The sequence below is a fragment of the Ictalurus punctatus genome, chromosome 11 (assembly GCF_001660625.3).
Source record: "Ictalurus punctatus breed USDA103 chromosome 11, Coco_2.0, whole genome shotgun sequence".
In the NCBI taxonomy this organism is placed as follows: domain Eukaryota; kingdom Metazoa; phylum Chordata; class Actinopteri; order Siluriformes; family Ictaluridae; genus Ictalurus; species Ictalurus punctatus.
In genome coordinates, this window is record NC_030426.2 from 24,072,902 (window position 1) to 24,095,652 (window position 22,751).

Consider the following 22,751-nt stretch of genomic DNA (forward strand, 5'->3'; position numbering starts at 1 on the left):
TACCTCTGTGTAAAAGGTAAGTTGTTTATGATTAGCATGACTAGCATTAGTAGTGTCCATTCAGAAACTTGTTTCTTTTCTACCAGCTTGACTAGCTCGGCCTGTGTTTTGGCAGCTAAGCTCAATGTAAACTTTTCTCCCGAATCATTTATGAGTATTGTGTAAAATGTTTTAAATTGTGTACAGAATAACATTTTGAATTCTCGTACACTGGAAGACAAGGGTGAAATAAAATGGCGGACAGTAGAGAGCAGTAATGCAGGCTAAATAAAAAAGAATTAGCGGCTAATAAACCACGTCACGTGACCGACACGAGTCAATACCTGTGCTGAGCAGGTCTCTGGTGAAATACACACTCACTCACGGTAGGGGGCAGTAATGCGCACAAAAACTAAACTCAGTAAATACCCAGAAGAAGGAGAAGAAGAAGCGCTGCGTTTTTGCAGAAGAGCCAGGTTAGCCTTCTGACCTGAACGTAAACGCAACATTTTTGTTACAGGATTATTATATTTAAAAAAAAAAATTATTATATCTCGGAAAGTTAAAAAAAGACAGGTATTCTATGTGTATCTGAGATGGTTAACTACGTTCGGCTTTAACGCCTGCTTTAAGGTAAGTTCTACTAACGCTTGCTAGCTGAGCTAGTGGCTGAACTCCAAATACACTTCTATTTCCTGTCTACGTGCCCTACATAGGGAACGAATTACTAGTATATGTGCCCTATGTAGTGCACTTTTTAGCCAGTAGCGCTCTATTTAGTATTCAGCCTTGGAGACAGGTCACAAAACTGATGTAATGATTAACGCTGTAGCTTTTAGTTGATTTTCTTTTTAAATTTAAATAAAAAATAAACATTTATATACCCTATATGACCTGGCTTGTTATTAGAAGAGGATAAAATGAATTCTTATAAAACGCTCAAAGAAATCAATTAAATAGAGGAATGGAGACTATATGCCAAAATGAATCATTGTTATTGTCTTATAGGTTTATTCTTATGGTTTATGTTTGTTTTTTTGCTTTTCTTCAAGGTATTCTTTTTCTTTCTTTGTCCCAGGAATGAGAACGCTCCTGACGGCAGTCTCCTCCTTTTTGTGCTCCTCCAAACAAACCTCATAGTCACCATGATGAAATTGAAATCGGAGGAGGTTAAATACGAGAACGTACCCACGAGAATCTCCAGCGATGAGCAGGTTTCACCTGGAGTTCAGCACGTTGACACTACGTGGAGAGAAGCGCAGCCGGGAACGTACCGGTGCACGAAGAGTTTCGACGATCTGGGAAACGCCGAGACGCACCGTTACGTCCACGCGGGAGAGAAACCGTATTACTGCTCGGAGTGTGGGAAGCGGTTTATTGAGCGAAGACATCTGGAACGCCACCAGCGCATTCACACGGGAGAGAAGCCGTATCGCTGCTCGCACTGCGGGAAGAGTTTTACCCGAGAGGACACCCTGCAACAGCACCAGCGCCTTCACACGGGAGAGAAGCCGTATCGTTGTTCGGACTGCGGGATGAGTTTTACCCAGCAGAGTACTTTCCAGCTGCACCAGCGTGTTCACTCAGGAGTGAAGCCCTATGAGTGCTTGGAGTGTGGGAAGAGTTTTCGGCGGCAGGACACGCTCCAGCAACATCAGCGCATTCACACCGGCGAGAAGCCGTATCACTGTTCGGACTGCGGGAAGAGTTTCAGGCAGCAGAGTCATCTCCAACTACACCAGCGCGTGCATACGGGAGAGAAGCCTTATCGGTGCTTATACTGTGGGAGGAGCTTTAGCGATAGTCGAAACCTCAAAACGCACCAACACGTTCACACCGGAGAGAAGCCGTATCACTGCTCGCGCTGTGGACTGAGATTCGCGTATTCGAGTGTATTTAAGACACACAAGTGCATTACAGCGGAGGCGGCGCACGTGAATGCGTCAAGTCAAGAAATCTGATTATTACTGTGTTTGGGTTTTGCCTTTCGTTTAGCTCTTGCTTTTGAAAAAAGGTGCAAAGATTTATTATCACACATCATTATTGCTTTGCTCCAAAGTGTTGGACGTAGGGCTGCAACGATTCGTCTGAAATCGCCAACTAATAATCGGGTAATTGAAACGCGTGAATTTCGGGGGGGGACTCAAAGATAGGAAGAAAGTTTATAAGCTCTCACGAGGTGGTTTTTCAGACAATTCGACAATGCAGTATTACGAGAAAATGAAATGGAAACACATTTATCGCATTTAGGTCACATGACAAAGTGACAAAAAGAATCACCCCGTACTCTGCACAGGTAGCCAGTTTATAAAGAGCGATGAGGTTGCGCTTCTCGGTCGGAACTGGCTCCTTCGGGAATAATACGGCAGGTGACACGAGCGCCTGATATTAAGTGGGTCGTCCTAGCTGAGCCATATCTCCCTGCAGCTCTCGCCTGGTTTCCCGCTGAAGATAAGCAGAGTTGAGCCTGACCAGTACCTGGATGGGCCAGCAGGGGGAGCTCACTATATGGTCTGTGTGGGTCCTAATTCCTGAGTATAGTGATGGGGACACTACAGTAAAAACAGCACAGTCTGCGGTAAAGCGAAGTCCTGACTCTCTGTGGTTATTAAAAATCCCTGGACACGTATCGTAAAAGATTAGGGGTATAACCCCGGGGTCCTGGCGAAATCCCCTCATTGGTCCTTCTCTATCACGGCTCTCTAATAATCCCCATCTCTGAATTGGCTACATCACTCTCTCCTCTACACTAACAGCGGGTGTGCGGTGGGCTCTCTGGCGCACTATGGCTGCCGTCGCATCATCCAGGTGGATCCTACACCCTAGTGGTGGTTAAGTAGATTTCCCCCTTATACTACGTAAAGCACTTTGAGTGTCTAGAAAAGCGCTATATAAATCTAACTAACTAACATTCTGAAGTTTTGGATCCTCTGTAAAATCCTTACGCACTACGATCTCCCAGAAATCCTGCCAGGTAGAACGGGCTTGCCTTTCCGTTCGATCGCGTGCGTTAAAATGCCTTCCGCCGCCTTCCGTTAAACACTACCACGCCTATTGCGTTGGATGCCATTCAAATCACCGTCCCAACACTCGTCAGCTCTCGGAGACCCGTCGCCGTGTTTAATCGTAGCGACTACAGCGAGAGGAGATTTAAACCCAGATTTAATCGCATAGCATCATTTAATATAAACGCAGAACATTTCGCATTGATCTTTTGTCGACATTCTTAAAATATCGCTTCTGTTTTGTGCAAAAAAACTGCGACACAAGCATTAAAACAAAAATAGCCGAAAGCTCGTGCTCGGTAACTGAAACATACGAAACCGTAGATGTTCTAGCCTCATTTTACATTCCATTCAATACGCTTGACATGTATATGTGCTGGTAAATTTCATTTTTTAAAATTTTTTTAACCCGTTTAATTTTGTCTCGTTCCGTAATTAATTCCGTAATTCCAGTGGATTATTCCCTGTTACAAGAACAGTCATCGCTTGATTAACCAGAGAGGAGAAAGTCAAGTAACAAGATATTGAGTTGTTCCTCACTCTATATGATTTATATTTGAATTATATTATTGCAAAAAAACAGCTAATAAAAATGCCAACTGGTTATTTATTACAGCAGTCCTCATGTACAAGCCACATTTAATCTGATTATTTGTTGATTAATTGACTATTAAAATGTTTGTTTGTTTTTTTGCAGCCCTAATTATAATATATGTTTAATTAAAGTAGCAGATGTTAGCATTTTATTTTTATTGAACGTCGACGGGTAATACGTTAATAATGTAGGACTTCATTAACGTCTGCTTAACCGTAATTGGCTTAATTCTTGATTCTATTTTTTTTTTTTTTTTTTTTTTTTTGATTTTATGTGGATCATTTTCCTCGACAAAAATTGCATCATAAAATTGTCTAATAATGAATTAACATGCATGTTATTTTAATTCGGAGGTTGCATTCGTGTAACCGTGTCGGAACATGTACGAACTTTGGACCGTGGATCTTCTACCTAAGAATGCGTGAGAGCGAGCGTGTGTGTGTGTGCGCGCTCGTAAAAGGTTAACAGTTCGCCTTGTTGAAGACCTGCAGTAATCCTAGAAGATGATAAAACCCCGCGTGCAGGTTTGCAACAAGAAAGAGTCAATATTCAGGTGTAATTATCGACCTCATGCCGTATTACGTGGTAATGTGTTGTACGTGCTATTGTTTGATGAGCACTCAAGAACACCAGCTCTCGGTCCCTCCAGGATTTCGCAATCGCAGAAATGAACGCGAAATCGATCTAACGCCACGATTTACAGAGGAGCTTGTCATTTTTTTTTTCCCGAAATGCGACATCATCGCGACGTGCATTCGGTCCAAACGCCCCGCGATTCACGTGCGCCGAACACGAGTACAGCTAAAAAGTCTCATTTACCAACGGACGTCTCGGCGAAAGAGCGTGCGAAACAATTACGCCAATTCGAGAAGTTTTCCCACAAAAATCCTGTGCAGATCTAGAAAGTTGAGGCAGAAAAATCGAGCATTTTGGGCTGCGACAATCGTGAAAAAACTCGAATCCTGTACGGTCTGCTGTCTCCACAACCAAGATTGAAAAACATCGTTTCTGCAAACAGATTTCTGACTCTCGCTCACTTTAGACTATGAAAAGATTTCCAACAAACGTGACATGCCAGGTGCTGGGCGTTCAGCCGATCTATACACCGTGACCGTGACGGATCCATAACCTGGTGCGCAAGCCTCTGCGTAGATATTGGAACCCGTTGCCTCTTTCTTCTGTGACAAATGAACAGTTTGTCTGAGGACTGGATGACTGCCATCTGGTTTAGATAGGACCCGTATATACTGTATATACCGAGCACGACAAGGAAATGTTCAGATTTGCTCTCATGGAACACTGTGAGGTCAGTAGCATTGCAGAACTGCGGGAACTTGGGTAGAAATCTTGAATTAAACAACGACGTCAAACCACACGTATCAAAGTTATCCGGCTACTAGTTTCCCTACACTTTGTGCTAATCACTAACGAAAAGTACGTTTCAATTTCTTGAAAGTGGGGCCTATGGGACTGAACTACCAGAGGCAGATCCAACACCAGGCTTATGGGGACTCCAGGTGGATGGAAGTGCAGAATGCTGGTCACAAACAAATGGGTTCGCCATCCATTGTGCTGTGGACATGACATCACCGGACACGTCTTGGCTCAAATCTGCGGACATTCTGCTGTAATTTAGAAAAATTGCAAGCGTCTCAGAATATCGAGGAGTTCGTTTCTGTGATCGCAAGATGGTGAAAAAATCGGAGGGACGGAAAGTATTTTGGGAATCCGGCAGCGCAGGATCCGGGCTATGAGAGACGATATTCACTGAAAAGCTTCCACTTAATAGTACGAAAGACCCATGTAGCAGGGGCTCTAGGCTGCAGTCCTCTCTTGACGATTCAGTCGGAGATGCCACGCGACACGACTGTTCACACGGTTTATTTATCGTTTATTTAAATAGCATTTGAGCTCCAGTTATGTATTTATACATAGCCTACATGAAGCTCGGAAATGAAGCAAAATTAGAAGCAGGAGCATAAAACAAAAGGAGTTTCTGAGGAAAAACAAGTTGATGGAAAGAAACTGAGTACAGGATATTCAACTGAGAACCAGACAGAAAAAGAATGAGGAAAAGAAAAGCCTTTACCTAGCTGAAGGTCTGAGTGAAACAGAACTCTGATGTTGTGGTGTTCGCTGTCTGGACGGAAGTTTTCCGTGCTGAATCAACAGTGGCTGATTGAAAACGCTAGCTATCTGTATTGCTAATAAATACAACAGCTAACTCTAAACTACAAACCTTGTGAGTTAACAATCCTCCTGAGTAAACAGTGCTAGAAGTTATGATGTATAATGAAACCGAGTCTCTCTGAGCAGATATCTGAAGCCAGTTCATTCTTTTCAAACGTTCATAGGACGAGAGAGTTCATTTTCTTCTTACGTAACCCAAAAGGACCCATGTCACACCCCTCTTCATCTCCCTCCACTGGATTCCTGTAGCCGCCCGTATCGAATTCAAGGCCTCGATGCTCACGTACAAGATCTTGTCTGGAACAGCGCCCCCTTACCTCAACTCTCTCCGGAAGGCTTACGTTCCCTCACGCAATCTGCGGTCGGTTAACGACCGACGCTTAGTAGTGCCTACTCGGCGTGGTTCGAGGTCCTTTTCCAGAACGTTCACACTAACTGTCCCGTAGTGGTCCCTTCCAACCTCAATCTGGACCACAGAATCTGTCACTATCTTCAAAAAACAGCTAAAGACCCATCTCTTCTGTCAGCACGTAGCTAACCGCTAAAACGCCGACCCCACATTAAAAAAAAACAAACAAAGGAAAAAAACCTTACACCTCTACTCTGCGCACTTTGCTTCTCGAGAACTCAATTATAAATCTTGTACGGTAGCACCACTTGTATTGTTCTCCGCTTGATATATTGACCAAAGTCGAGCTAAGATCCATGAGCTAAGACTTCTAACGGTGTTTTCACACCCGGCTCGTTTGGAACACGAATCACTGTTTTACTTGGACCAAGCTAAAACGCCTCGTTGAAATTTGATCTAACGAACACATTTCTGACAACTTTCAAAAACGCGTAAAAGTTTACAAGGTGTTTCGCGAGAGTCTCAAGCACTTTAATCGCTCCATGGAACATGTCGATTAGATCAATTATAATAACTACAGCTAAAAAGAAAGCCATAATATGCTCGCGGAGCTGCTGTCTATCCGTCTTGATGGATGACTGCTATGACCGGAACACCGGAAGATAAACAGGCGCACTCTGACCAATGAGAGGACAGATTCCTCACGTGTGACTCGCATGAACACGTTTCGATACGCTTTGAAACGTTGCCTTGTGAAAGCGAACCAGCCAAGGAGAAAATGCGACAATGTAAGAATTTGTAACAGTTTCGGAGCAAAGCTACAGGTCTGAAAACGCCCTAAGACCGTGATTGGCTAGAATTACTCTGATTGATACGTGATACATGAAGGCACTAATGCTAATCTAAACTCAGCAAACAGCAAAAAAACATTTAGTGCTTAAGAATATTGAATTTTTAAAATGGCATTCTGGCACACGAGTATGAGGACTGCGTGATACTTCACTATATCTTTCCAAATCATATCAGTAATCTGGAGAAAAGGTTATGGAATGATCTGGGTTAGAGGGAGCAGATTTTAACGCTGTCTGTAGACGCGCTGAAGTTTCCGTTGGCGAAGTTGAGGCCGACTCCGACGCCGCTCCCAACTCCAAAAGCGGCAAACAGCGGCCGACTGGACGAGACACCGTGGAACGTGTGTAGGTGCACGAGCACATCATCAACACCATAGAAGGTCAGAGACTCCTCCTCCTGGTTCAGGAACACGCCCACTCGGGGGCAGTACGTCACTGAGATCTCCTGCTTCTGGTTGTTGTGCATAGCAGCGCAGCACATGTCTGACAACTCCAAACTCCATGATTGGCCATTGTAGCCAAGCCCTGCCCTTGCGTCCGCACCTTTACGGGGCATAGAGGTACTGGCTACACCCACTGAAGAGCCCCGCCCACGCCACTCCACCTCCCAGTAACAGCGGCCAGAGCTGAGTGGCTGGAGGCTGAGAATCTGCGTCCAGCTGTCAAATCGCTCAGGGAGGTCGGGGTACGATTGGGTGGCGGTGTGCAGTGTCGCTTTGGTGGCATCTTCACTGAGAACTAATCGCCGGTGAGCCGTGTTGGGGTCAAAGGTCAGCTCGCAGGCATCTAATTCAGAGAGAGAGAGAGATTTATTTAATTATTTTTCTTTAATATGTGTGGGTTTTTAGATGTTGTAATAGACTCCGGTCTCAAGACGTTTTCGGTATTAACTTGGACTTAGGCTCGGACTAATTGGCATATGTACTTAGACTGCGTCTTGGGCATTGGTCTCACTAAAATAAAGTAGTATATACAACGTTAAGTCAAGAAGTAATTCGTTCTTCTAGAAAATATGCACAATTGAAGCAGACGTGTTCATTTGGACTTGATCGTGACTTGGCATTGACCCCCTTAAGACTCGTTCTTGACCCAGTCTTGGTTAGTCCTGGTCTTGGACTTGACAATCGCGGTCTTAACTACAGCTTTATACAAAGCAGTGTACTGCGTGAGTCAAAAATCTCAAAATTAATATCGTCAGAAAGGAAAACAGACACGAGTAGGTTTAACCGGGTTACCATTTGGTTTCTGACATAAAAGTCTGGTGTTTTCTCAGTGTCATGTTAACAAACTATCCCACATGGAAGTCTAATGTCTCCAATTAAAGTCGTTAAAATGAGCAGTGATCCAGTAGTAATCTGAGTATATTACACCGTGTACGTAACTGGATCTCAGTGTGTGTGTGAGTCTGTATGCACGTACACTGCAGGAACTCGTCTCTGCTCCTCGGCTCGGGAGCCTGGATGCTGTCGATATCGATCTCTCTCACTGCAGGGGAAGGAAAGTGGGATGATGAAGCTGTTAGAAGAAATGAAGGGACTCTATGTGGATGTGTATAAGTGTAAATGCAGTATCTAGGGGGATTTTATGCATGGAATGAGTTGGAGGAGATGAGGAGGAGATGATGAAGACGCTCACATGAAAAGGCAGGGATAATGGAGGAGTCTGCGGGAGGAGAGTCCAGGAAAAGTCCAGGGTTTACTGAGCAGAGAAACAATCGGACCAAAATCACCATTAGTACCATAATAGCACCATTATCATTATCAATCTTGTTACTAATATAATTTAATAATATCATCTTAAAAAAACGCTCTGGCTCAAAAATATTATTGTACATGTTTCTGAATAGTTTGTTTGTAAAATAAATCTGCACTGTATGGGTCTGGGTTTTTTTTTTTTTTTTTAACAGTTAAAGTGATCGTCGAGTAGAAAGTTTCAGAACCCTGAACGAACCATCTAATTCAATCCCAACTTTGGAACAGGGTCATTTTTATATATTCAGCTATTATCTTGTCTTGTGGACAATATGTAAACATCTGTTATGTGAAATAGCTTATTCAGGAGAGAACCAAATAAAAAACAACATGGGATTTTCTTATTTTGATAACAGGATTAAGATTTAGCAGATTCTGCAAAGGGTATGCAAACTTTTGGGCACAACTAAAATACTTATATATGCTTATATATATTATAAGCTTATATTATATATATTTAATACTTTTTATATATTTATATATTTATATATATATATATATATATACACACACACACATATATATATATACACATATATATATATATATATATATATATATATACACACACACACATATATATATATATAATATATACATATATATATATATACACACACACATATATATATATATATATATACACACATATATATATATAATATATACATATATATAATATATACATATATATATATATACATATATATATATATATATATATTAATATATATTAATATATATATATATATATATATATATATATATACACACACACATATATATATATATATATATATATATATATATATATATATACACACATATATATATATAATATATACATATATATAATATATACATATATATATATATACATATATTAATATATATATATTAATATATATATATGTGTATATATATATATATATATATATATATTAATATATATATATATATATATATATATTAATATATACATATATATATATATTAATATATATATATATATATTAATATATATATATATATATATATATATTAATATATATATATATATATATATATATATATATATATATATATATATATATATATATATATATATATATATATATATATATATATATATATATATATATATATATTAATATATATATATATATATATGTGTGTGTATATGTGTATATGTGTATATGTGTATATATGTATATATGTATGTATGTATGTGTGTGTGTTGGTCCGTCCGTATTGTTTGTATACTGTAAATGTCTGAATTGGTCAGTATCAATACAAGATCAAGTTTTACCTTCAATCTGGTTTCCCCCTGCAGAGAGAGAGAGAAACAAAACATTTAGCGTTAAATTTCTCAAACAGGATACAAAAAATGCAAAGCATGTACGCTTCAGGAGTAAGCTGAGTGTATTGAGCGGGTGTGACTTACACTGATCCTTCAGAGACTCTACTTCCTGTTGTATAGGTGAGGCCTGTTTCACTAGAAGAACAGAAAATCAGTGCGTAACTGATGCCTGAATGAAGCTTCTCAGAGTGGGTTTCAGTTTTATATGAAGAACTAAACGTTATTCACGATACTGACATTAGACATTCGAACTGGGATTTGGTTCAGGTGTAGACACGATTCAGTGGAAATATCTCACGGAGATGATAAAACAGCTGGGTGTGTTCGTGTGAGCGGCTCAGGGATTATTCCTTCTCTCACCTGACTCTTGTCTCTTCCTCCGGTTCCTTGGTAACAGTGAGCTCAGACTCCAGCGATCGGCTGATTTTACACCGCAATAAGGAAACAACGATTAGACGTGCATTCGACACCATGAGCACTGTTTTTTGTGCGAGTAAAACATCTTACATTGTCGTTCGGGCTGCTGTCTGGTCGCCGCCGTCTGCTGTGTCCTGGGTGAGCTCGGGACATCCGCATTAGCTAACCGAGAGAGACGATTAACGTGTGTCAGGAAGAATAATCAGCACCTTACCTCTACGTTAAGACACTGTGTACCTGTCTCTCTCTCGTCTCTCTTCTCTCTGCCTCTGATCGACCTGATGGAACCTAAGCTCCAGCTATCAGCTGAAAGAGAAGTGTTAAAGAGTGTTAAAATGCGCGCATGTTTGTTTGTGTGATCTGTTACTATATGCTATATAGCCAAAAGTATGTAGACACCACATCATCACACATACAGTATACAGTATCTGCTTCTTCTTCTCCAAACTGTTCCCACAAAGTCAGAAGCACACTATCATATAGAAAGTCTTTGTGTGCTGTAGCGTTACAGTTTCTCTTCACCGGAACTAAGAAACCCAAACCTGTTCCAGCGAGACAGTGCCCCTGTGTACAAAGCGACCTCCATGAAGTCACGGTTTGAATACAAGCTTGGAAGAAGGTGGAAGAACTGGAGTTTCCTGCACCTCAACCCCACTCAACACCTTTGGGATGAACTGGAACTGGAGCGTCCTCGACATCCCAACATCAGAGTCTGATCTCAACCTCACTAATGCTCACAATCCCCACAGCCACGCCCCACAACCTAGTGGAAAGCCGTCCCAGACGAGTGGAGCTTATCATAACAGCAAAGTGGAGAATGAATCCAGAATGGGACGTTCAACGAGCACATAGGTGTGATGATCAACTGTCCACAAACTTTTGGTTATATAGTATATGTCTTTGCATCATTTTGTTCTTGTATAACACGAGCTAGCCAGGCATGGTAATACTGTTGTACACACACGCCTGCTCTGATAGAAAAAGATCACATTCACACCAAAAGAATACATGTACCAGGCTTATGGTAGTTGAAATCAATTAATCAAAAACATTCACGCATTTAAAGACGACCTTGTTACTTCATGTCCGTGGTTATTATCGTTTTAAGAGGGGGGGGGAATCCCTAGGTTCGTGTGTGTTCTGCATCTTACATTGCCTTTGTGGTTGCTGTCTGGTCATCGCTGTCTCCTGTGCTCTCTGGGAACTCTGCACTTCCCCATTAGCTAACAGAGAGGACACGGAGACAGATCAACACAGAGCTAGAGAGAGATGTTAAACGAGTGTGAGTTAGATGCGTGTTAAGATGCAACGTACCTGTCTCTCTCTGGTCTCTCCTCGGTCTGCCTCTGGACCTGACAGAACTTAAGCTCCAGTTATCAGCTGTGAGGAAAAAAAAGAGACGTGTATGTGAATGACTGTCTATCTACGTGCAAGGTCCGGTCCTGGCCCGATCGTTGTATATGCAGAACTCGATCGTAAATATTCATGAGCATCCACTATTTTGTGTGTGTGTGTGTGTCTCACCTTGCTCCTGGTCTTCTCTCCTCTGTGTCGACTGGCGTAGAGAGCGTATACTCCAAGTGTCAGCTAATGAGGCAGAAATGAATGCGTAAACTGTTTTTCATGTGCAACCTTGCAACACACACATTATTTTTGAAAACACAGCCTGCTTTATCAATTAACATGTCGGCATTTGCCCCTAATCTGTATTATCCAGCTTGCATTTCAGACACAATCTCAGCATTTGATCCTTAAAAACAGGCAAAACCCTGCGGAAATAACGAAAGAACACAGCAATGGCATTTGTGTTTTCTTTTTCGTCTCCGTACAAGGATAATTATACAAAGCTAACGTGAATCAGTTTACATCACCGGAGGTCTCACTGTTGAAGATACCACAAATAAAACGACGACACTAAAATACACAGGTTTTCTTGCGTGATCTTACCCACGTTATCATTTGTGCTTCTGCTTTGAGATACTGCCGAGTCTTGAATCTCCCTCTCTGTAGACGAAGGACATGGAAAAACAAATACACCCTCGATAGTGAATGAAATATGTGCTATATTTTCTGGACTATAAAATGCTTTTATAGTCTATTCAACCTGTAAGAGGAACCAATGTGCCATTTAAAAGGCTGTAATAAATGTCAGAAAAAAGAAAGAAACAAACAAACAAAAAAACACCTGTTACACTAATGTACACAAATGATATAGCCTGATTAATGAATTTAGATGTGTAGGCTTTATAGTCCGGTAATTACGGAGTGTATTGTTACTGTACAGTGAGGTATGATTAGATCACCTTGCTCTCTCTCCTCTCTCCTCTGCGTCTCTCTCGGTGTCAGAGATCTCACACTCCGATTATTAGCTGAGACAAAACACACACAATGAAAAGTCTGTTTATACAGTATATGACACCTGATATACATATACATACACACACACATATACTGTCATATATATATATATATATATATATATATATATATATATATATGAATGGCAGTATATGTATGTATATATGAAGGATTTGGCTTCATATATACATACATGGTTTCAAATAAAAGCATTTGAATACATTGAAATACAAATGATTTCCTCTTATTTGTTGTTAGTCTTCTCAGTATTTTACTCTTAAAGCCTTTTCTACCGAAGAGAAAAGGAGGGAAGATGTTTGGATGTTGTGTAGCTTATTTAAAGGCTGAAAATCGCCGGGTGACGTGTAGTCGAGTGCAAAGATTTGCATGCCATTTGGGCGAAACGGAAAAAGGCAGTAAACAAAATTCATATCAGCAGGACATTTAGTGTATTAGGTTCTACAGATGTTACTTTATAATCATAAAATCACGTTTTTAATGTTATCACTCAAAAAAAAATATACAATTAGTTTTAAAAAAAAATGAAATAATGTATGCAAATATAGGATTAGTAAAATAAATATGGCCTTCTTCAATTTAAAAAAAAAAAAAAAGGGCCTATATATTGTTTATGTACAAACTGCAAAGTTGAATTTTGGAAGTCAGACAATTCAACTTTAACTTCTTATTCATAGATAAATTGTAAAATACGGGTACATTGACCTTTGTGTGCATTCTGTACTATAGGAATGACTCATTTCTATGAAGGATTAAAGATGATATAATATTGTACATGCATTCACGTGTGTGTGTGTGTGTGTGTGTGTGTAATACCTTGTTCTCGCTCCTCTCTGTTGTAGCTCGCTCTCGGTCTTGGGGAGTTTGACCCTCTATCAACTAACACGAGGACAAGACATCTTTGGTAAAACATCTCATCCACATAGAAATCCGCATGTGTTGAATATCAGGGTGTAACTTATTACAGTTCATCATGTATGATATTGCTCTCATGGACAAATAAAAGATATTATCACTTTGTGTCGGAGGCAGCATGTCTGGAAGGGGATTATTCCAGGATGAAGTCTGTCTTGTATAGAAATTGGCTTTGGAATGGCTGCTGTTATTTGAAATATTTGGCCAAACTAATCCGATCTAATCTAATCTGAATAGGTCGAGTGGACAGCGTGCTAGAATTGATGATGTAAAATGTATAAAATGGTAATTAAGCATCGATGAAAACAGGAACAGCTACATTATTACTACATTTAGAAACATCCTGTCATGACGATATTTTCGCATATGATTAAAAAGTAGATTATTGTGAAATCGATTCATCTTCAGCTAGAGCTTTATCCTGTTCAGGGGGGCGGTGGAGCTGGAGAACACTCACTGCAAGGCTCGTACGAGAACTCACAGACAGTAACCCCAGTCACAGGTTACTTCTGAATATGTTATGTGTATTGTTATTATTCTAGATACACTTTCTTGTGCACTCTATCTATCTATCTATCTATCTATCTATCTATCTATCTGTCTATCTGTCTGTCTATCTGTCTGTCTATCTGTCTGTATGTCTGTCTAGCTATCTGTTTGTCTGTATGTCTGTCTATCTATCTATCTGTCTGTCTGTCTGTCCGTCTATCTATCTATGATACTTCTGAATATGTTTATTGTTATTATTCTGGATACACTTGCTTGTACTCTATCTATCTATCTATCTATCTATCTATCTATCTATCTATCTATCTAGCCAGCTAGTTACCCAGCACTAATGTTATGAGATTAAAATTTTGAATTGGCACATGCCTATATACCCAAGGTGCTCTTTCTCACTCTCGCTCTCGCTCTCTCTCTCACACACACACACACACACACACACACACACACACACACACACACACACACACACACACATACCCTCACAAACTCATGTTGTGGCTAATTTCGCCTCCTAATATTCTGTGGACAGTTTTACAGATGGACAAAGATTTATAATCAGTTCTGATAGTTTTAGATACAGATAGATAAATACTGGTGACGTGCAGGCAGATTTAGAGACAGAGGGTCAGTTTACAACATAGACAGACAGTTTAAGAGGTAGAAATAGAGTTAGAGATAGATTTAGGGACTGTTTAAAACATAGACAGTTTTAGAGACAGACAGATTTGGAATGGATATGTTACTGCAATGTTACCTGGGCCTCGAACACTCACAGAAGGCAGTGGAGGGGGACCTGCTGCGCACACACACACACACACACACACACACACACACACACACACACACACACACACACACACACACACACACACACACACACACACACAGAGGCATATGAGATACGAGTAAAGCCTGAAAATAAAATAAAAAAAAGAGTAAAATCAGATATTATTACATATACATGTAGATGATACCTTGTGTGCGACTGCTTGATGTTTTGGCTCCGATTCCAGAAAACACTGACGGACACAGAGAGAAAACACGTTTACAGCTTTATAGTTAAGTAGTTATATCAACATTAACCCAGAGTTGCATTCTGCTTACTGCACTCATGCTGCTTATTACTCATATTACTGCAGCGTACAGCTGGCACACGGTGGCGTAGTGGTTAACACGGTAGCCTCACACCACCAGGGTTGGGGGTTTGATTCCCGGGGGTTTCCTCCAGGTACTCCGGTTTCCTCCCCCAGTCCAAAGACATGCATGGTAGGCTGATTGGCATTTCCAAAGTGTCTGTAGTGTATGAATGTGTATGATTGTGTGCCCTGCGATTGATTGGCACCCCGTCCAGGGTGTACCCCGCCTTGTGCCCCATGCTCCCTGGGATAGGCTCCAGGTTTCCCTGTGACCCTGAAGGATAAGCGGTATAGAAGATGGATGGATGGAACTGTCCAACTGTGGATGTTCTGTATCCGTAGTTCCATACTTGCTTTTTTTGCACCATTGATTACACTCATCATGTGAATATAAAGCTATATTTACTTTATATCCTATATAGGAGTATACCATTATAAGTTACTTCTGAATATGTTTATGTTTATTGTTATTATTCTGGATACACATGCTTGTGCACTCTATCTATCTATCTATCTATCTATCTATCTATCTATCTATCTATCTATCTATCTATCTGTCTGTCTGTCTGTCTGTCTGTCTGTCTGTCTGTCTATCTATCTGTCTATCTATCAGTAGTGGACTTTACTCACATTTTAAAATGGCCGGCTTCTGTCCGCTCTGTCGCTCAGTCACTGTGAACGGCGCTGTGTTGAACACTGTAGGAAAACCGATGGCGTTAGGGTTTGCACAGCAGCTTGTAGGCTTGCGTGATTGAGAAAGGAAAGCGTGGCGATAATACATCGCCAAGAACCGTACACTGAACCGTATACCAAATCAACACCTCAGGTGAGATCATCAAGATCAGCTGAGTGTAAGACACATACAGCAAAAATGTCCAACAACGAACAGTGCGAGTGATTTAAATGTTGTCTGCCTGGTCAGAAATATTAAGCTCAGTCTCAGTCTGACTATATTTAGTAAAAACAGCTCTTCTCTTCGATAAAGGCACAGATCGAGAGGGATTCATGGGCATAGAGAGTGAGGTGTTCTGATGCTTTAATACACTGTTACTCCTGGGGCTCCTCTTTCGCTCCAGACCTGCCTGATTCATCCTGATACGCTACTTTTCCTCCATGCATACACTAAATATACACTAAAAAGTCTCACAATTACAAAAAAAAGGTTTTAATCTTTTGGACACTGTAGCTTTGTACTTAAATGCTGCTGCTGTAATCATAAAGACTGTCCTGTGCTCTGCTTATCCCAGGACTCTTATTCACAATCTTCTCACACTAAACATCCTTTCAATACACCGAGTACTGTTTGTCTTTAGTCGTCTACAGCTTTATACTGTAATCATTTATGGTATAATCCCACTATCCGGTTTCACCCAGAAGAAACCGGGTTCCATTTTGAGTCTGCTTCATGTTAAGTTTTCTTCCTAGTGTCACCTCAGGGAGTTTTTTCTTGCCATCTTCCGTTCTGGATTGTTCATTATAGACCTAAATCTGCATCCAGATTTCTGTAATATATCTTTAGATTGTCTATTCCAACACTAAAGGAATATACGGTACATACTATACACATGCACCAAGTGGCCAGTTTATTACTCATACTGATCGATTAACCAGGGGCAAGCCATTGTGTATCACTAAGGAATTATCTTGTGTTTCATACAAAAACAAAACGTTCTCAATGCACGCAGGATGTGAGCTTGAATTCATGCAGAATAAACAGTATACTGTACGTATCTGTGTGCTCGTATCTGGGAGTGTTCCTGACCTGTCTTGTTAATTTTGTCCAGCTCTTGGTTGCACGTGTTCTCCACTTTCTCCCTGAGATCCGAAACGATGGTTTGTACAGGATCAAACGAGGCGTCCAGATTGACCGTGAAATCGCCGAGCTCACTGAGCTCCGGAGAGCAAAGACACTGATACGTCTGGTGTGAGCAGAAGGAGAAAAATTAAACAGGAAATGTAGATAAATTATTTAAATGACTTGATAAAACTGCCAAATCTGAACTAAATGAATGATCTGGATCACTGATTGGTATTTTAGTCTAATATTAAACATGACATTATTATTCTATCAGTTTTGAAAAGATTCATTGCTATTATTATTATTACAATTTAAAAAAAAACAATGCTTCATCATTGACGTATTATTTGTTAAAATATGATGAAATCGAACCCCTCTGTAGTTTATTTATCCACACTTTCGCAACAACTTGGAAGTCCTCGCCTCCAACTAGTAAAAATCACAGAAAACACCTCCTCAACATGAAATTTCAACTTGGGGTAGTTTTCTCAACTACCACTTCCTCATCTGTTTACAGAGCGACATGAAATCAACATGGCCGCTCACGCTGTGAACAGTATAAATCCCCTTTCTCTACTTTTAAACGAGCAGGACTGGCTCTAGATCAGTTAATATACCTGCACAGTGCAGTACTTGGTTAAATCTAGATCACTGACCATAATAATTGCTGTTTTAAGAAGGTAATCATCAACATTAGAGATATCACTCTACACACAAGTAATGTTAGCTGGCTAGCTTGTTGCTAATGCTACCTGATATTACCCGCTGCTGTCAATTTCAACCCCAAATATTGCATGAATGGTTAAAGTTCACTATAGAAAAACAGGCCTGTAACTGGAAAAGTGTGGTTAAAGTAGCTTTTCATCAGCTTTATGTTCTGACAAAGCAAACAGAACACATGCGTTTGTGGAGGCGTCCATGTTATTTAAAAAAAAGAGACGTCAGATCTACCTCGGTGACGTCATTACAGGTGTAAACGTGTACTTACAAGGCACCATGAACGCAGCATTAGTTCTGTTGCCTCCGGTCATTTCTGCCATGTACACCTGAACCTTTCTGACCCCTATGGCTTCCTGTACTCTATACACCCAGTTTGTTATCTTCTTAGCTCCTCATGTTCTTTAATTATTCATTGCCTCTTTACTTTTTACTTAAATTTTATTTAAAACATCTTGAAGCTCTCTCCTTCTCTCATCCAGCCAATGAGTGTATGCTATACAGCCATAGAATGGGATCCTGTGACTTTTATTAGCATTTTATTTATATTCCCGTGTAATGCATCCAATGAATGCAGACGCCAGCATTTGAAAGTTGTTTAATTGCGTAGGACTGTCACATTACTGATACTTTCACTTTTTCAGTATTTTTCCCAACACTGTGTAACAGTTAGGATAAAAATAAGTGACCCGAGGTGAAGTGAACTAAGGAGCCAACCCTGGATTTGCTTGTGTACCTTGAGAAAGTAGATATTGTCCTGACATGTCACCAGCTCCTTTAAATCAGAGTCTTTCTTCCTCAGCTGACTGATTTCCTTCTCCAGTTTGTCCACCAGCTGCTGGGCCTCGCTGATCTTCTCCTGCCCGCTGGAGCTCATCACCTGCTGGATCAGGTCCGCCAGACGCTGCACCGAGCGCTGAAGCTCACACAGCACCGTGTCCGTCTCCTCGCTCACTGTGTCGAACGAGCACTACACACACACACACACACACAGACATACATACACACACATACATACACACACACATCACACAGATAAAGGCTTAGATAAACTATTCCATTCGTGTCTGACGTAAGCAGCTACTTTAGACGTCTCACACACATTCAGACCTGTTTAACTTGTGTGATGGCTCGAACACTAGCACAGGGTGTGTTTAGGGCGTTCACGGACTGTTAAATACTGTAATCTGTGTTTGAAAAGATGAAAGTGTGTGTTATTGAATTAAAGATGGCCACCTTGAGGGTCTCCAGGACTTTCTTCATGTCTTTGAATTCCTTCTCTCTCTCCTGCAGCTTCTGCAGATTCTCCACCTGAACCATCAACAGGGTTTTCTGAGACGGGGAAAAGGCAGTGACGTCTTATTAAACATTTAAAATATGCATCATTAATTGTAAATATACAATATGTAGTTACCCCACAATAATACACTAACACTAACACTCTCTAATAATATTAACACACTTTATAAGACATTCTAACGCTCATAACACAGAACCCATGAGACCTCACTAATACCTACCAACAACGAGCAGTACTATCATGACATCAGTGTTAACATGCTTTATAGCACAGTGCTGTTCAATTCTCAACTCTGAGTGGTCAGAAGGTGTTGATTAATTTTCTATAACAGCTCCAAAGCACAGATTTATATTAACACGCTCGCTCTATTAATACGTTATCGTTTCTGTAGTAACGATCTACACAGGTACTGGTACACTGGGTGCTCAAAACAATCTAAGGCTAATAATAAATGGATTAAGGAATGTGTCGTTATTTAACAAATAATAACTTATAATCATTGTTTAATGAGATGTTTCAAATGCATCTGCAGTAGTGATGGAAATTCCGCCTCTTTTCAGTGAGTCACATCAATCGACTCAGCTCACTCATAAGAGCCGACTCTTTCGGCTCCCAAGTGGCTCAGTGACAGATTGTTTTTTGATTCACAATCGGCCTACCAAAGTAGTTTAAAAAATCTTTCTCTACCTTCTTATTAAAATAACATTATACTTTGCATGTTACTTGTTATAAAATCTTTTTAAATAAATATAAGCAAGAAAGGGCCTACATAAAGGAATCTTGCATCAATAGCCTAATATGACTCTGACTCTAAAGTCTGTCCAACAACTCTGGTGTTGATTAAAGGCGTTCGAGAATTATGAATATATTGTACTGATTCATTTGGATGTGTTACCGTTCTTTAGATATGCGAGTCGACTCAGAGAGTTCACCTAACTGACTCGGATGGAAGAGTCGACTCGTTGGAAAACGACACATCAGTCACGCGCAGGGTTTAAACGCTTTAAACTCTCCCGCACCTGTTTCTCCGCGCGCTCCGCCTGCGTGGAGACGCTCTCGTGCTCCTTGTGCTGGTTGCTCGTGCACAGCCAGCAGATGTAGATCTGGCACGTGCGGCAGTAGAACTCTTGCAGGTACTTGTGCTCGGGACAGATCTTCTGCGTGAGGTCTCCGGTGGGCCCGATGAGCTCGTGGCTCTTCAGCTTGGCTTGCGTCTCGTGCGGCTTGAGGTGACTCTCGCAGAACGACGCCATGCACGTCAGGCAGGTTTTCACGGCGGCTCTCGGCTCCACGCACCGGTCACACGGCACGCACGAGGCAGGAAGTTGTCTCACGGCGGCTTTGCGGTCGCGCGCTCCCCGCTCGGACGCAGACGCGGCGGCACGGCGCGCGTTACGGATGGACTCGCGCCCTGTCGAGCTGAGGTTGCCCCGGCGGAGCTGCTCCACGGCTTCCGCCAGCATGGTGTTACGGCAGAGCTGAGGACGAGGGTCGAAGTTCTGGCGGCACTCGGGGCAGCTGCACGCGCCGCTCTTTTTGCGCTCCGAGTCCCAGTAGTCGGTGATGCAGTGCATGCAGTAGCTGTGACCGCACGGGATCGTCACGGGCTCGGTGGGCAAGTCGAGGCAAACGGGGCAGTTAAACTGCTCCTCCGTCCACAGATGACCTCTACTCATTTTTACAGAAAAGAAAGAATCGAGCTAATGCATTAAACACACACACAAAAAGTAATACAGTTGATGCACTTTAAGCAAATTCAAGCAACTTTACACACACTCTGTGAGGATGTGTGTGATGGGTTGAGGGTGAGTCACTGTCACCTTTCAGGTGTTTAGGGGCGGGGCTTCACTCACAGAGCAGGTTTGAGGAGAAAAACAGGGACCAACATACCTGTCATTCCAGCATCTCTCTCTCTCTCTCTCTCTCTCTCTCTCTCTCTCTCTCTCTCTCTCTCTCTCTCTTCTAGCTTTCCATTTTCCTCCCCCTTTCTATTCATCCTCTCACTCTTCCATTCCTCCATTTCCTCTTTTCTCCCAGCAGCTTGATCTTCACAGCTCCATCCAGGTAGAAGAAATACGCAAGAAGTACTGTATATCTATCACGGCTCGATGTAACCGACCATCTCTCAAGGTACAAGGAAAACATGCCGTCAGAATCTCCTCTGTCCCACACTCAGGTGGTGGAATGAACTTCCCCAGGCTGTCTGAACAGCTGAGTCACTGCCTGTCTCAAACCAAGACTGAAGACCAAGCTCTTCACTAAATTACTACTTCAATCAGCACTAATTTAACTTATAGACGCCTCTCTAACAGCTTATTGGAGGTCTTTCATAAAGTCCTCAATCACAAATGCGTACGTTTAAAATTCTGTTGAAATGCTAATTTCATGTTTTGCACAACCAATGATTTAATCAAATATTGCTATTCGACGGATGTTAGCTGTCGTTCCGTTGATTTGATCGCCTTTCTAGATGTTGCGCAATCGCAGTAACGGATAAACACTGACTTGATTTAACGCCATAGAGTTATTATTGAACCTAGTGGTCAAACGCGGGAACTGCAACAGACCACTGGGGCAAGAATCACTCTGCTCCGGGGAGAAGCAGAAGACCTAACAGTTAAAGTGGTTGCCAGATTGGGCTAGTTTAAAAACACGCAACAGTTTTACAGGAAGTGATTGAAATGTTTTCTAATAAAATGATATACAGAACCATTACTGTAGTAAGATGTAATGTAAATATCAGGAAAGGGAACAGTGAATCACGAAGTGGATAATGTTTGTACGTCAAAAATCCATGTGCAGTACGGTGACCTTGTTTCCCATGCAAGGGCTGAGGAAAAAAAAAAAAAAAGTTGCACCATTTTTCAGTGCCTGGATAATTTCTTTTGTGCTAGTTTCAAGTCTTTTGTATGTTTTTTTAGGATGGAAATCTTGCTGAAACCTGGCAACCCTTTTTTGTGTACGTCTTACACATGGGAATCACACCTACTGTATCAAACACAATTAAAACAAAGGTACATCTAAAACCATTTAAACTGACTGTCTGCTAGATGACTGTACTGTATGTCTAGGGCGGGCATACTCAAAAAATTCACTAGACACTAGCCTATAGCATAAATCAGCTGTGATAGCTTCTCAGCATATTAATGTTGTCCTTCCCCACCAAAACCACCTGATGTTATCTGCTAAAGATTTACATTCCTCACCCTCGTACCTTCATACGTTATCGTCAGCAAAGAAGAAGTTTGACCAGGAAGCACTGGTAAAACTTTCTCTTTTATTAGCAAACACACTTACAGCACAAACACAGGCTTGCTGGTTAGCTACAGAACTGCTACGATAGGGATAACAGGTGTTGGATAGTACATAGAACAAAGTCAAGAATAACATTCCAGCGACACACTAACACGGACAAACCATAAACACATTTCTCTTACAACAATAAACACTTATTCTTATCAAACAAATCCTCAAGCACCACAGTAGCAGTCAAGCTGCTTTAATA

The 22,751-nt window shown here is 41.1% G+C and overlaps 2 protein-coding genes across 4 annotated transcripts; one reads left to right on the forward strand and one right to left on the reverse strand.

The window, feature by feature from the left end:
• The first annotated feature begins 395 nt into the window (after window positions 1-395).
• Window positions 396-3,602, forward strand: LOC108271661 (zinc finger protein 239). Of its 2 annotated transcripts, none has more exons than XM_017479380.3 (2): window positions 396-612; window positions 1,032-3,602. In XM_017479380.3, the coding sequence occupies exon 2, from the start codon at window positions 1,125-1,127 to the stop codon at window positions 1,938-1,940; it is 816 nt and encodes a 271-aa protein (XP_017334869.1). In that variant the 5' UTR covers window positions 396-612; window positions 1,032-1,124; the 3' UTR covers window positions 1,941-3,602. The 2 variants fall into 2 exon arrangements, with proteins under 2 accessions (XP_017334869.1, XP_017334868.1); XM_017479379.3 differs by having other exon boundaries at window positions 397-612; window positions 1,058-3,602.
• Window positions 3,603-5,439: 1,837 nt separating this feature from the next.
• On the reverse strand, window positions 5,440-20,935 carry trim25l (tripartite motif containing 25, like). Of its 2 annotated transcripts, none has more exons than XM_017479336.3 (21): window positions 20,266-20,935; window positions 19,183-19,278; window positions 18,683-18,916; window positions 17,194-17,350; window positions 16,062-16,127; window positions 15,270-15,314; window positions 15,050-15,088; window positions 13,690-13,752; window positions 12,801-12,866; window positions 12,445-12,501; window positions 12,022-12,084; window positions 11,812-11,877; window positions 11,649-11,720; window positions 10,735-10,803; window positions 10,588-10,659; window positions 10,441-10,500; window positions 10,165-10,215; window positions 10,030-10,047; window positions 8,605-8,667; window positions 8,389-8,454; window positions 5,440-7,755 (listed from the first exon to the last, which is right to left on the reverse strand). In XM_017479336.3, the coding sequence occupies exons 1-21, from the start codon at window positions 20,920-20,922 to the stop codon at window positions 7,178-7,180; spliced, it is 2,658 nt and encodes an 885-aa protein (XP_017334825.1). In that variant the 5' UTR covers window positions 20,923-20,935; the 3' UTR covers window positions 5,440-7,177. The 2 variants fall into 2 exon arrangements, with proteins under 2 accessions (XP_017334825.1, XP_017334824.1); XM_017479335.3 differs by having other exon boundaries at window positions 15,050-15,091.
• Window positions 20,936-22,751: the final 1,816 nt, after the last annotated feature.

Excerpts from the sequence above, each read along its gene's own strand:
- LOC108271661 (XM_017479380.3), top strand. The coding sequence starts at position 1,125 with ATGATGAAATTGAAATCGGAGGAGGTTAAATACGAGAACGTACCCACG.
- trim25l (XM_017479335.3), bottom strand. The coding sequence starts at position 20,922 with ATGAGTAGAGGTCATCTGTGGACGGAGGAGCAGTTTAACTGCCCCGTT. Across the intron at positions 18,917-19,182 it reads AAGTCCTGGAGACCCTCAAG|TGCTCGTTCGACACAGTGAG; the intron begins GTGGCCATCTTT and ends GTGTGTGTGTAG. Across the intron at positions 16,128-17,193 it reads GGACAAAATTAACAAGACAG|TGTTCAACACAGCGCCGTTC; the intron begins GTCAGGAACACT and ends GTTTTCCTACAG.